General features: G+C 39.7%; 1 protein-coding gene across 1 annotated transcript; it reads right to left on the bottom strand.

Moving 5' to 3' along the window:
- Positions 1-5,596: 5,596 nt before the first annotated feature.
- LOC114564024 (ankyrin repeat and protein kinase domain-containing protein 1-like) lies at positions 5,597-7,383 on the bottom strand. Its single transcript, XM_028591147.1, has 4 exons — positions 7,248-7,383; positions 7,060-7,142; positions 6,918-6,943; positions 5,597-5,645 (listed from the first exon to the last, which is right to left on the bottom strand). The coding sequence occupies exons 1-4, from the start codon at positions 7,378-7,380 to the stop codon at positions 5,636-5,638; spliced, it is 252 nt and encodes an 83-aa protein (XP_028446948.1). The 5' UTR covers positions 7,381-7,383; the 3' UTR covers positions 5,597-5,635.
- Between the last annotated feature and the right edge of the window lie 5,533 nt (positions 7,384-12,916).

Here is a 12,916-nt window from a genome sequence, read left to right as displayed (position 1 = left end):
TGACTTTATTTTTTGTTTCTTGAATAGGGTTCATAGTGAAGAGTTTTATGTTATGTCATGTTTGACTAATTTCAACCCCTAATGGTAACAGTTAAATTGCACGGTTCATTGCTGTTTGAATACAATTCTGTGCATTGAACAAGTCTGGGTTTGGTTTAAATTGATTTATATGAGCTATAGTAGTCTACCTACCCACAGGGGAGCTGCAGAAATGTTGGGCTGTACTTAGTACTATGATATGCCATGTGTTAACAGTTGGATTTTCAAATAATTAAATTATTATTTGCACAGTGACATCCACATAGTCTGGAAATATAAGTAAAAAAAAAAAAAGTATGGAATTTTGAAATGGAAAATCAAGGGACCCTGTGGAGAAGGCCATTACATTTTTATTTATCCAAGGTCCCAAAAAGTCATTATTTATTTATCCATGAATTCATACTCAAAATGTATTCATCTTCGACTCAAAGACATTCATGGCTAATATCTGCCTTTGTGACACAATGCTATCCTTAACTTCACCACCAGATGTCCTCCTAGAGTTCTGAAGCTTTGAGTACTCAACCTTTTTTCGATACAATTGGATTGAAAGTTTCACTGGTTCAGAAAGCTTCAGTTTGCACGCTGTATTTTTGTATTTTCATTGCGTTTTTAATTTCTAAAAAGTTACATAATGAATTTTAATATAAAAATATTAATGATTAATCGATAGTCGATCGTTAATTCTCCCGACGACCACCGAAGAAAATGTAATCAAATGCCCATCCCTAGTGTAGACCGTCCGTTTTTACATTACACAGTAACAGGCTATCAGCAGACCAGGCTGACAGATTGGGTGGGGTCTCCCCCTTATTTACATTCCACAGTAACAGCTGACGTGAAAAGAAAAAGAACCAAGCATCGCTAAAACTTACTTTTAACCACAAAACGGCACAAAACAGCCAGTATTAACTTTGTATTAACTTTGAGACAATACATATTGAAGGATCACAACACAATTTCCAAAGAAAAGAAAAGAATAGCGCAGCAGCATTTTAGGAACCTACCTCAGCGATACAAGACGGTGTAGTGACGAGGACACACAAACAACTGTCTAAGGGAGGAAAGGGAGGCTTTTCTTCTCTTTAATGGCAGATTGTAAATAACAGGTAGGTGCACACTGCCAGCTGCTGTACAGGAGGGTGTAACAGCTCAGTGTATCTTATGGGTCAGTGTATGTTTTGGTCATTCGATTTTCACTTCATATTAAAGAACAAAAAACAAATAGTTGTTTGATTTTCGCTTTTAAATACACAACTTGAAATTGAAATACAAGGCTGTTTCCCTTCCCTGTGATATGCGCACCAAGATTTCTGCACATGACAAGACTTTTTTTCAACAGCACATCAGAGAAGGAATCCAAAGTCATGTCAGCCTGGGCTGAAAGCAACACTGGTACACTGGCGCTGTTGCTTTGGAAATGACAACATCTGGTCTCAGAATATGAAAAAACAGGCCCTTTTTCATTTCTGTTTTCTAGTGATTTTATCTGGTGTTATATGAAATAGAAAATGAGAATCAAAGCATATTTTAAATATCTCTCATCCCCTTTTGACCATGAAAAGGAAAAAACACCTTGTATTTCAATTTTCAAGTTTCATATTTTAAAACGAAAATCAAACAACCATTCGTTTTTAGTTTTTTAATACCTGTTTATGAAAGGAAAATTGAATAACCAAAACATACACTGACCGTTAAATCATATCATCTTACAATGATCTTAAATTCTACTCCTCAACCCAGTGTCTTTTCTAAATGTAATTAGTGCCTTCCTGGTGATTCGTATCTCCTCTCCCTCTCCTTCTGATCCCAGGACCCTTATCAGGGCCTTCCTAAACCGCCTTATTGATGTGACATCCTTGCTTGGCCGACAGGAGCTGTCATTTAGATTCAACTGCTCAGACTATTGTCAATGAGCAGAGTACATGTACAAAGACAGCGAAATGCAGTTTGTCCAACCAGAAGTGCAAAAAAAGCAGAAAAGTGCAATGTGATATTCTTACAGGACAAGAAATATATTGCAGTGTTATAAGAGCAGAATAAATATAGCTATGTAATACTAAAAATGTATGAACAACATGTACAGATACGTATGTGCAATGTGGTAGCAGTGACATTATACTAGTAGTAAGAATAATATGGATATATGCAGTGAATTAACAGAATATATGAGAAAAACAGAATATATTAGATTAGATTCAATAAAGTTAAATCTAATCTAATCAGAATATATTGTAAGAAAAACAGAATAAATATGGATATATTGAACAAACTATATAGACAGATATGTACAGTATGTACATCTATGTGCAGTGTGGTAACATTATAAGAATAGTAAGAATAAGTATGTGCAGGATGAATAGTATAAAGAGACCAGAGGGGCTTTCCAAGCTGTTCTGTTCAAGTCCTGTATTCAGATCAGGACTTGCAGGGTAACAGGGGAAAGCTATGTGATTACTTGGTGTTCCTTAGACGCGGAGTTGGACAATGCAATGGCTCAGTTTTACAAACTGTTCTCTTTACACTGCCTCATGTATTTAAGTGCATATCTGCAAACTCAGAAAGGCTGAAAAAGGTGACACATCGTTCCCCGAGAAAAATAAAATAAATATATATGACATATTGAGGAGCCCAAAACGATCGGCTCAGAATGAAATGATTTATTAAAAATGTAGGCTAATAACAATAACATATAAAAATAACTTATTTCACCTGTAAATTCCTGTTAAACGACAAAAACAAGCACTGGATGGGAAAAGGTTCTGTGTTGTTTGTTAGAATCCTCTCCAGTGAAATACAGATACACTTCACCGCTTTAGCTGTCAGCATTTAGCCGTGTTTACTCAAGCCATAGGCGCCGATTGATGTTTTCCTCCGTTGGTGCTCACGGGCGCACGGCCTTTAAAAAAAATAAAAAAATAGTCAAAAGTTGTTTGCATTTCAGAACCTTAGAAAATGGACAGCTGCCGACACGAACACACGCGCCTATTAACTCGATAATAAAGCCGTAAAGTAGGCTTTTAACTCAGGACAGCGCCACTTCTCACAAATACAGATAGGATTGGAGATGAGAAGTTTAACTGACACGTAACCGCGATCAGCTTGGTGGGAAATTAAGAATCAATGCCACCGACATGACCAATCACATTATGACAGACGCTCCACTTAGCACCAACTGCAATGTTTAATTTAAATGAATGGAGCCTACTGGCAGTCTGGCACACGTGGGTGCTCAGAGTATTTTCCATGGGTGCTCCGGAGCACCCACGGTATCAGCGCCTATGACTCAAGCTGGTAGGCTAACGGGTCTGCTGTCGAGTGGGGTGTTACCGTAACTAGCGTCCCATGCAGGGATGTTTCAGTTCCCTCTAACGTCCATTTTCGGAGCATCAGAGAGAAGCGCAGACATTTAAGTGGCACCTAAATAAGGCGATATCCGAGTTGCTGTTCAATCCGGTGATAACGGTTGTTAAGGCACTGGCTTAATTAGCATCAGAGAGTATCTCCTCTCCCTGATCCCAGGACCCTTATCAGACCTTCCTAAACCGCCTAATTGATGTGACATCCTTGCTTGGCCGACAGGAGCTGTCATTTAGATTCAACTTTATTGTCAATGAGCAGAGTACATGTACAAAGACAGCGAAATGTTTGTCCAACCAGAAGTGCAAAAAAAAAGCAGAAAAGTGCAATGTGATATTCTTAAAGAACAAGAAATATATTGCAGTATTATAAGCTTATCAGCTTTACAAACTGTTCTCTTTAGTGGCAACAATTGGAGCTCCATCTGCAGGTGGAGAAAGGAGCTTCTCCTGTTTAAAGCAGCACAAGTCCTACACCCTAACACCATGGGCCAAGCCTGTGTAAGCAGCCTAGCTCTTCTGGCCACTGAGAGGACACTGGTAAGATCACTGGAAAAGACGCCTAGTTGGTACAACAGGGTCACAGAGCATTTTCTTCAAAAGGAATGTAGGGCAGAATTTACACATAAATAAATGGACAATTTAATATGATGTAAAAATCAGAAAATGAGCTTCCTCCTACGCCCTGCTACGCCCTCCTACACTCTGCTAAGCCCTCCTATGAGTAAGAAAGTATATCATTCACACATTTATATTTGGGTAAATGGGTTAAACGTTGGTCAACTTAGCTAACGTGACGATACCAGGAACGCTTACAGGCAAACATACTTATGACGTTAAGTCACCCTAAAGCTTTAGTGAGTAACTATTTTATAATGAACATCCGTTACATTCAAGCCATCACCAAATGAGTTGATAGAAAGTTAATTAAGACTTTCAGCTCCACACAACTCTTTTACATGATTCTTTGAGGAGAAACTCAATTTTTACACATCTGACCATTAAATCAACTCATCCATTAGTCGTCAAAATCAGCAAGGAGTTTCTTTAGTCGAGGACAGATCTACTTACTCAACTTAATGTAACAGAGTATTTCTACACTGTGGTATTACTAGTTTCAGTAGAAGATCAGAGTACTTCTTCCTTCTCTGTAGAAATCATGAGAGAGTTAATGTCTGTTGGAAACTAAATGTAAAATGTATTTTAAACCCAGAATGGCCATCTTTGCAATCATTCTTTAACCAGATAATTAATTTGTTATCACAGTGAAGTTAGCAGAAGGATACATGTAATACTACAGACGGTTTTATACCAAACACATATTCTGTTTATGGAAATAAGATCCATTGGATTATATACAGAAGAATAATAAAACTAATGAAGGAAATACCTTAATTGTGAAGGAAACATCTTTATTCTTTGATTTTCAAACTGAAACAGATTTACATTTGTTAAAACACGTTGAAAGTCTTTTTTATCTTTAAAACTTTATGGAAATAAATCACCAACAGCTGAAGCTGCTCCAATAAAACATGATTAAAGTGAAAATCAAAGTCAACACAGTTTATACACAACTAGTTTTCATCACTGACGAGATAACTTCAACATTACTAAAGAAGAAGAAGAACATTTCTGACATTAAAGACAATCAGGGAGCTAAATGTGAACCAAAGGGAAGCCTCGTCCACCAATGTTTAAACCACAGGACAGGAAGTTGTTTCCTCCTACAGATAACACAGAGACACTGAGGAACCAGAGAACTCAAGCCCAAACCCAGGGTAAAGAGGTTGAGTGAATGTGGTGTTGAAGGTGTAGAGGTGGATCAGTGAGTCAGAGGAGACTGTGTAGAAGGACAGAGAGCCAGCAGGACAGTCCACATACACTGCTACTCTACCAGAGACAGAGGAGGAAGAGAGAGGGAGGACTGTTGGTCTGTTATTGTGCCAGACAGAGTAACCATCATCAGAGCACCACAGTCTCCAGGACTGATCATTACATCCAAACCAAGAGTCATCACTGTCTCCTCTCCTCCTGATTCCTCTGTAACTCACTGATATAACAACCCATCCTCTCCTCTCTACCTCCCAGTAACAGCGACCAGTTAGATCATCTCTACACAGCAGCTGAGGCCAGGAGTCAAACCTCTCTGGATGATCAGGATATGGCTGATACTCCTGTACATGTGTCACCGTCCTGTTGTCAGTTCTCTGTCCACTGTGTTTGCGTCCAGTGTGAGTTCACAGGAATCTGACGGAGAGAACGGAAATTATGATGAAATATTGTGGGGGAAAAGCAGAAGGAAATAAGTTTCCAACCTTTGAAAGTTAGTGAGAGCCCTTTGTTGATGCTTAGAAGAGTCTAGGTTAGAAGAGTCTTGGTTAGAAGAGTCTAGGTTTGCTATCGCCTGTCTTGCGAGTAAATAGCAGAAAAAAACGTTTGGAGAAACACAACCCCACATCACGCTGCGTTTTGAGGAGGAGTGACAATCCTGTACAGTAAACAGTAACATCACTGCCTCCGTGAAATGAAGCTGCCTTCAGGTGCAGTAGAAAATGTTGTGTTAATGTATGTTATGTAACAAACTTTCAAACAAATGCCCCCCTTTCCAAAACATTGCTTCCAGCACCCCCTGTTATCTTCTGAATGCCCACTGGGGGAGGTACCGCCCCCATTGAGAAACACTGTTCTAGACCAATACATACATTTAAACAAATGGTATTGGCATTAACATGCCTCCCGATTTATGCTACTTAATATTTACAACAGCTAGATTTTCCAGAGGCTGCATCTGTCCTGACATTGTATTGAATAGAATTGCATTACTAAAAAGAGACTAAAATACAATTTTCATTTACTAAAACTAGACTAAGTGTCATCAGTTTTGTTTTTGTTGTCTTGTGCGTATAATGAAAGACACTCAAAATAGATATCTGGTGCTGGTCACCGATGTCCAAAAGGTTCTGGCGGGTGTAGCGGATGTTCACAGAACCGATAACAGTAGTTGTGCAATTTGTTATTCTCACGAGATATGGTGGGGCGCCACCTCCCAAACTTGCATTGCAGGTTTTGCCAGCGGCGTTCCCCCTGCTTTGCTATTGGGATGACTCGCCCTACTACGAGTTTGTTTACCATCAAAATGATTTTGAAGCTGTTATATTAAGGTACACATCTTGCATAGTGTGCCTTTAAAGCTAAAAGTGTAAAGCTGCTGGTGATGCAAGAGGAACACTCAGAGGATCACTATCGATGAATCCTATGGGGAATAAATGTCAGAACAAGATATTATCTCAACACATTTAGTAGTTGTTGAGATATTTCAGACTGGAACAAAGAAGTGGACCGACATAACTATCCCCAGAGCCATGCTGCTAACAGGACTAAAATTGTATTCTAAACTTCTGTATGTGTTTCCTAACTCAGGCCTACTCTCTCCTCTGAACAGAAATAAGAAGTTCTTCAGCTGAAGGACAAGAAATTAGAGGCACCTGCAGAGTTTGAGCTCTTGTTGTATGTTCATACCTGAGAGGGGCCACCGCCTTTTGGTCCTGGAAAGAGAAAGAGCCATTTACACAATGATAAAAACAATGATTTGCTGCATTGTGTAAAAATGTTATAGTGTCTCAGTGTGACTTGAGTGTTTATGAAGAGATTTGTTCCTCACCAGTTTCTTCAGAACTTCAATGACAGCGTCAGTGAGTTCATGTTCGTGAATCTTGAACAGTTTTTCTGTCTCAGTCGTACACTCTGTTGTACACACCATAGAGTAAAGAATATGTTAGAGCCCGGCATCACAAACAATTTTTCCGTGTTAATTCAGAGTTTCAGAGGTAAATGAAGTAGTTTCCTCACCAAGGGCTCTGGGCCTTCGTTCAGGTTTATGATCCCAGCATCTCTTCATCAGTTCTGTCAACTCTGTCAACCCGGCAGCATCACCCTTGATATCAGCCAGCTTTGGGCGGTCTCCCAGCAGGATGCAACTCATCACTATGTTGGGTTGTGCATCTACATTGGAGGAAGAATTAAAAAGGCTGTCAGAGTGGCCTTGAGGTTAAATGAGACCTTAGTAATACCTGAATAGATGGTCTGGACTGATGCTTATGTAAAGGTTCAGGTTAAATCCTGCTAAATGGGACAACTCTGCCACCTGCTGTTCTACTGGTCATTGAGTAGAGCTGCAACAATTCCAAATTTCACTGTACAATTAATTGTCTAAAATAATAACGATTAACAAAATAATCTTTTAGTCAAATGTATTTATTTATGTATCACTTTTCAAACAAATGAATCCCATGATACATCTTTAGTTCAATGTCATGTGACCCAGATAATGTAATAACACGAGTAACGTGTCTATAAAGTATGCCCCTCCTCTTTATAATAATAAAAACATTGTATTTTTTTCTTAAATCAACATAAAATTAATAATTACCATCAACAGTCATAGACCTTAGGACCTTAGCTTATGTCAGCAATTAATTGCGGTTAAACAAAGAAACTGTGATTAAGTAAAAAAAATTTTGTTTAGATCAGGCCTTAGCATTGAGTAGCAGTAGCAAATGACATGCTGTCCTAAAGAACTGTTTGTACATATACAAAAAGGAAAGCACTGTTATTATTTATTTCACATATTACTGGCAGCACCACAGTGACGTTTGCTGTAAGGCAGCGCCACCTACACTTACAGAGTCCTGCCGTTCTTGCACCAAGTGGAAGTATGCAAACAAAACACTCAAATGAGAAAACTCTAAGATAAAGGTAGAATATGTTCTGAGCATTGATAGTGAGAGAGGCAAAATCAGTCCCTCCAGGATTTCACGATGTCGCGATTGCAACAATTAACGTAAATTCAACCGATCACCGTGAATTCGGTGCGACTCACAATTTTGACCAATCACCGCTACTTATTGCAAATTTGACCAATAACCGGAGTTTTCTGAGATTTGAACCAATCACAGCAGTCCCTCGTGCCAGACATTGCGTCCGTATGTGACGCTGAGAGCCACGGACCAAGCTGGAGTAAGAACGGGTTGACATAACACACGTACGTCGCCAAATTCATTTCCTTGTTTCTGATATGAAGAAGAGACGTGTGTGACTTGTGTAACATCTCACATTTACCAACAAAACGTAAAGCGAAAGACCGTGCTAAACATTTCAGACCCTGCGTGTGCATCCTGGAGAGACAGCTAAATACACAACAGTCACTTACTTCCATATGGTTGTTTCCCTGTGACAATGGACCAAAGGAGTATCCCATAACTGAAAGACAGCGAAAGAGAGAGTTTTGTGTCAGGATTATTAACCATTATAACAATAACACCCTGGTTGATTGCTGGCTAGGGTTTGTTGTCCTCTGTAAATTAATGCTCATGTGAGAATGAGGATATTCACTGACAATAAGGAAATCTGTGCATGTAGTCATATTAGTATCCCTCCTACCTGAAATCAATTGCCTCTCCTGATAAAGGACTAAGCGACTGGTTTTGACTTCCTGTCAATACTGAACATGTGTTAGCATGACAGCTGGAGTGACCCCGTCTCCAGTTATTTATTATATGATAAATGAAACACTTTTATTCAAGTGCTGGTTCAAGTGCTTACCAGTCAGTTAGCTAAACTTCAAGCATGCATCAAAGATATAAAATCATGGATGACCTACAATTTTCTGATGTTAAACTCAGACAAAACTGAAGTAATTGTGCTGGGCCCTAAACACCTCCGCAACTCATTATCTGAAGATAGAGTTACTCTGGATGGTATTGCCCTGGCCTCCAGCACTACTGTCAGAAATCTAGGGGTTATTTTTGATCAGAATATATCCTTTGACACCCACTTAAAACAAACCTGAAGAACAACCTTTTTTGGCCAAAATTAGGCACATTCTGTCTCAACACAATGCTGAAAAACTAGTCCATGCATTCGTTACTTCCAGGCTGGACTATTGTAATTCCTTATTATCAGGTTGCTCAAATAAGTCCCTTAAGACTTAAGACTCTTAGCAAACTATAGACCTATATCTAACCTTCCCTTTCTCTCCAAGATCCTTGAGAAAGTAGTTGCTAATCAGTTATGTGATTTTCTCCATAGCAACAGCTTATTTGAAGACTTTCAATCAGGATTTAGAAAGCATCATAGCACAGAGACGGCACTGGCGAAAATTACTAACGACGTTCTAACTGCTGCAGACAAAGGACTTGTCTCCATACTTGTTTTATTAGATCTTAGTGCTGCATTTGACACTATTGACCATACAATCCTGTTACAGAGATTGGAACACTTAGTTGGCATTAAAGGAATTGCACTAAGCTGGTTTAAGTCTTATTTTTCTGATCAATCTCAATTTGTTAATGTTAATGATAAATCCTCTAAGTACGCGAGGGTTATGCATGGCGTTCCACAGGGCTCGGTGCTTGGACCAGTTTTGTTCTCCTTGTATATCCTTCCTCTTGGTAATATCATTAGGAAACACTTAATTAACTATCACTGCTATGTGGACGACACCCAATTATACTTGTCAATCAAACCAGACGAAACAAGTCAGTTAGCTAAACTTCAAGCATGTATTAAAGATATAAAATCCTGGATGACCTATAATTTTCTGATGTTAAACTGTAACAAAACTGAAGTTATTGTGCTGGACCCTAAACACCTCCGAACTTCATTATCTACAGATATAGCTACTCTGGATGGTGTTGTCCTGGCCTCCAGCACTACTGTCAGAAATCTAAGAGTTATTTTTGATCAGGATATATCCTTTAACGCCCATCTAAAACAATCATCGAGAACAGCCTTTTTTCATCTTCGTAACATTGCCAAAATTAGGAATATCCTGTCTCAGAACGATGCGGAAAAACTGGTCCATGCATTCGTTACTTCCAGGCTGGACTATTGTAACTCCCTACTGTCAGGTTGCTCAAATAAGTCCCTTAAGACTCTCCAGCTGATCCAGAATGCTGCAGCGCGTGTTCTCACAAGAACTAAGAAAAGAGATCATATTTCTCCTGTATTAGCTTCTCTGCATTGGCTTCCTGTAAAATCCAGGATTGAATTTAAAATTTTTCTCCTGACCTACAAAGCTCTAAATGGTCTAGCACCATCATATCTAGAAGAGCTCATAATACCCTATTGTCCCACTAGAGCACTGTGCTCCCAGAATGCAGAGTTACTGATGGTACCTAGAGTCTCTAAAAGTAGAATGGGAGCCAGAGCCTTAAGTTATCAGGCTCCTCTCCTATGGAACCAGCTCCCGATCTGGGTTCGGGAGGCAGACACCGTCACCACAAAGAGTAAGTGTTTAAGAGTAAACTTCAAACTCTCCTCTTCGATAAAACTTATAGTTAGGGAGTGAGGAGTTGCAGCGTTCGCCTAGACCGGCGGGGGAGGGTGTATAGCTAAAGACACGGCACCCCTTTTCTTCTCTGCTTCTCTTCGTAGTGGTCAGATTCATCTACCAAACCTTATAGAACTGGCTCACGTTTGCCTTGCACCAGCTCTTAGTTATGCTGTTATAGTTTTAGACTGCCAGGGGACTTCCTTTGACACACTGAGCTCCTCTCTCCTCTTTCTTTCCATCTGTGTGCTTCCATGTCCCAGAAATGCTTGTTACTAACTTAGCTCTGGGGAGCTTATTCCCCGGAGTCCTTATGTTTTTTCGCCCAGAAGTTTTCCTTGGATAAGGGTGGCACCTAAATCATGGTTGCAGCCGTCGCTGTGATCCTGCTCCGTGCCCTGCTACATTCTGCTACATCCTGCTACGCTCTGCAGTGCCCTGCTACACCATGAACTACTACAACTACTATTTCTAGTCACTTATCCATTATCTTTATTGTGACTGTTATTGCCACTGTTCATCACACCCCCAACCGGCACCGTCAGACACCTCCTACCAAGAGCCTGGGTCTCTCCCATGTTTCTTCCTGAGAGGGAGTTTTTTGTCGCTGCTGTTGCACTAAATGCTTGCTCTTGTGGAATTACTGGAATTGTTGGGTCTTTGTAAATTATGGAGTGTGGTCTAGACCTACTCTATCTGTAAAGTGTCCTGAGATAACTCTTGTTATGATTTGATACTATAAATAAAATTGAATTGAATTGGTTCGATGCTCTTGTACCTGTAGATATCAAAGGCTCTGGTAGGTGTGTACGATGTGCTTTTTAAAGCCTCTGGTGGCATGTATTGAATCATCCCTCCTAGTGATTCACCATTGTTGGAAACCTGTGTGACGCTGCAGGAAATCTGGGCACAGCCAAAATCTGTAAGCTGTAGAGAGAATTAGCAAAGAGAGGAAAGAGTTAGAAGAGGTTCTTTATTTGGTAACACTTTATTTGAAGGGGTGTGCAGAAGACTGACATGAAACCAGTCATGAACATGAAGGAGTCTTTATGAATGTTCATGACTGTTGTAATTAAGAGTTATTTGGTAAAGTATGACACTTTTAATGCTAAGTTAGCATTTTAAAATATATTAATACAAAATATTTTTTATATAGCGCTTTTCTAGTCTTAACGACTACTCAAAGTGCTTTTACATAGTACAGGAACCATTCACCATTCACACACATTCAGACACTGTGGCCCGAGGCTGCCGTACAAGGAGCCACCTGCTCATCAGATAATCATTCACACACATTTACACTCTGATGGAGCAACATCGGGGGCAATTCGGGGTTCAGTGTCTTGCCCAAGGACACTTCGACATGGGACTGAAGGGCCAGGGATCAAACTACCAACCTTCCGATTGTCAGGCGACCGCTCTAACACTGAGCCACAGCCGCGACAAGCATCCCTATCTTAAAAGTCAGGAATGAGAGCGGGATGTTCTTTAACCAAAATCATGAAGAGGGGCATATCTTGATAACGCGTCATACTGTACAATGTTAAGGCCTGGAGTTTGGCTCTTGAAAAACAGTAAAACTATTTCCTACCGTATATTATCAAGGGAAACCCTTACATATCTGTATCTTTTGGGTTTACAATATGTGTTTTCAGGCTCCATTTAGTCTCTCTAGAGTGTGCAAACTATTGTAATATAATGTATTGTAGTATAAAGTAAAAATGACGCCTGGCCTCCGCTCAAAGCCTGGGACTCACCTTGGCATTGAAAAAGTCGTCCAGCAGCACGTTTTGGGAATTCAGGTCCTGGTGGATCATGGGACGGGGCAGACTGTGGAGGAAGTTTATACCCAGAGCCACTTGGTGAGCCAGTCTGAAGACCAGCGGCCAGGGTAGAGTTCCCCTCAATTCTTCCTGTAAGATTGTTTCCAGAGTTACAGATTCACAAATAGTGGAGATAGTGAGCTACACATACAGTATAGCCTACACTACCATTCAAAGTGTTGGAATATGCTGTTATATTAATGTTCTTCTTCTTTTCTTTAATAATGACTATTTAAACATTAAACAGTATAACTCGGATAACAAATGTATTATATATTATTTATTTATTCTATGCTTTTTTATTGTTAATGCAAGACTTTTACTTGTAGCAGAGTATTTTTACAGTGGTATTACTCTAAGTAAAA

This window comes from Perca flavescens, chromosome 2, assembly GCF_004354835.1.
Source record: "Perca flavescens isolate YP-PL-M2 chromosome 2, PFLA_1.0, whole genome shotgun sequence".
Classification (NCBI taxonomy): Eukaryota; Metazoa; Chordata; class Actinopteri; order Perciformes; family Percidae; genus Perca; species Perca flavescens.
The sequence above is the reverse complement of the archived record's forward strand: the minus strand, read 5'-3'. Positions and strand labels throughout refer to the sequence as shown.

What these genes read in the sequence shown, in the direction of transcription:
- LOC114564024 (XM_028591147.1), bottom strand. Translation starts at nt 7,380, where the DNA reads ATGAGTTGCATCCTGCTGGGAGACCGCCCAAAGCTGGCTGATATCAAG. An exon ending in ACGAAGGCCCAGAGCCCTTG is followed by an intron (nt 7,143 to 7,247) that starts GTGAGGAAACTA and finishes TGTGTACAACAG; the next exon opens with AGTGTACGACTGAGACAGAA. An exon ending in TTGAAGTTCTGAAGAAACTG is followed by an intron (nt 6,944 to 7,059) that starts GTGAGGAACAAA and finishes TTCTCTTTCCAG; the next exon opens with GACCAAAAGGCGGTGGCCCC.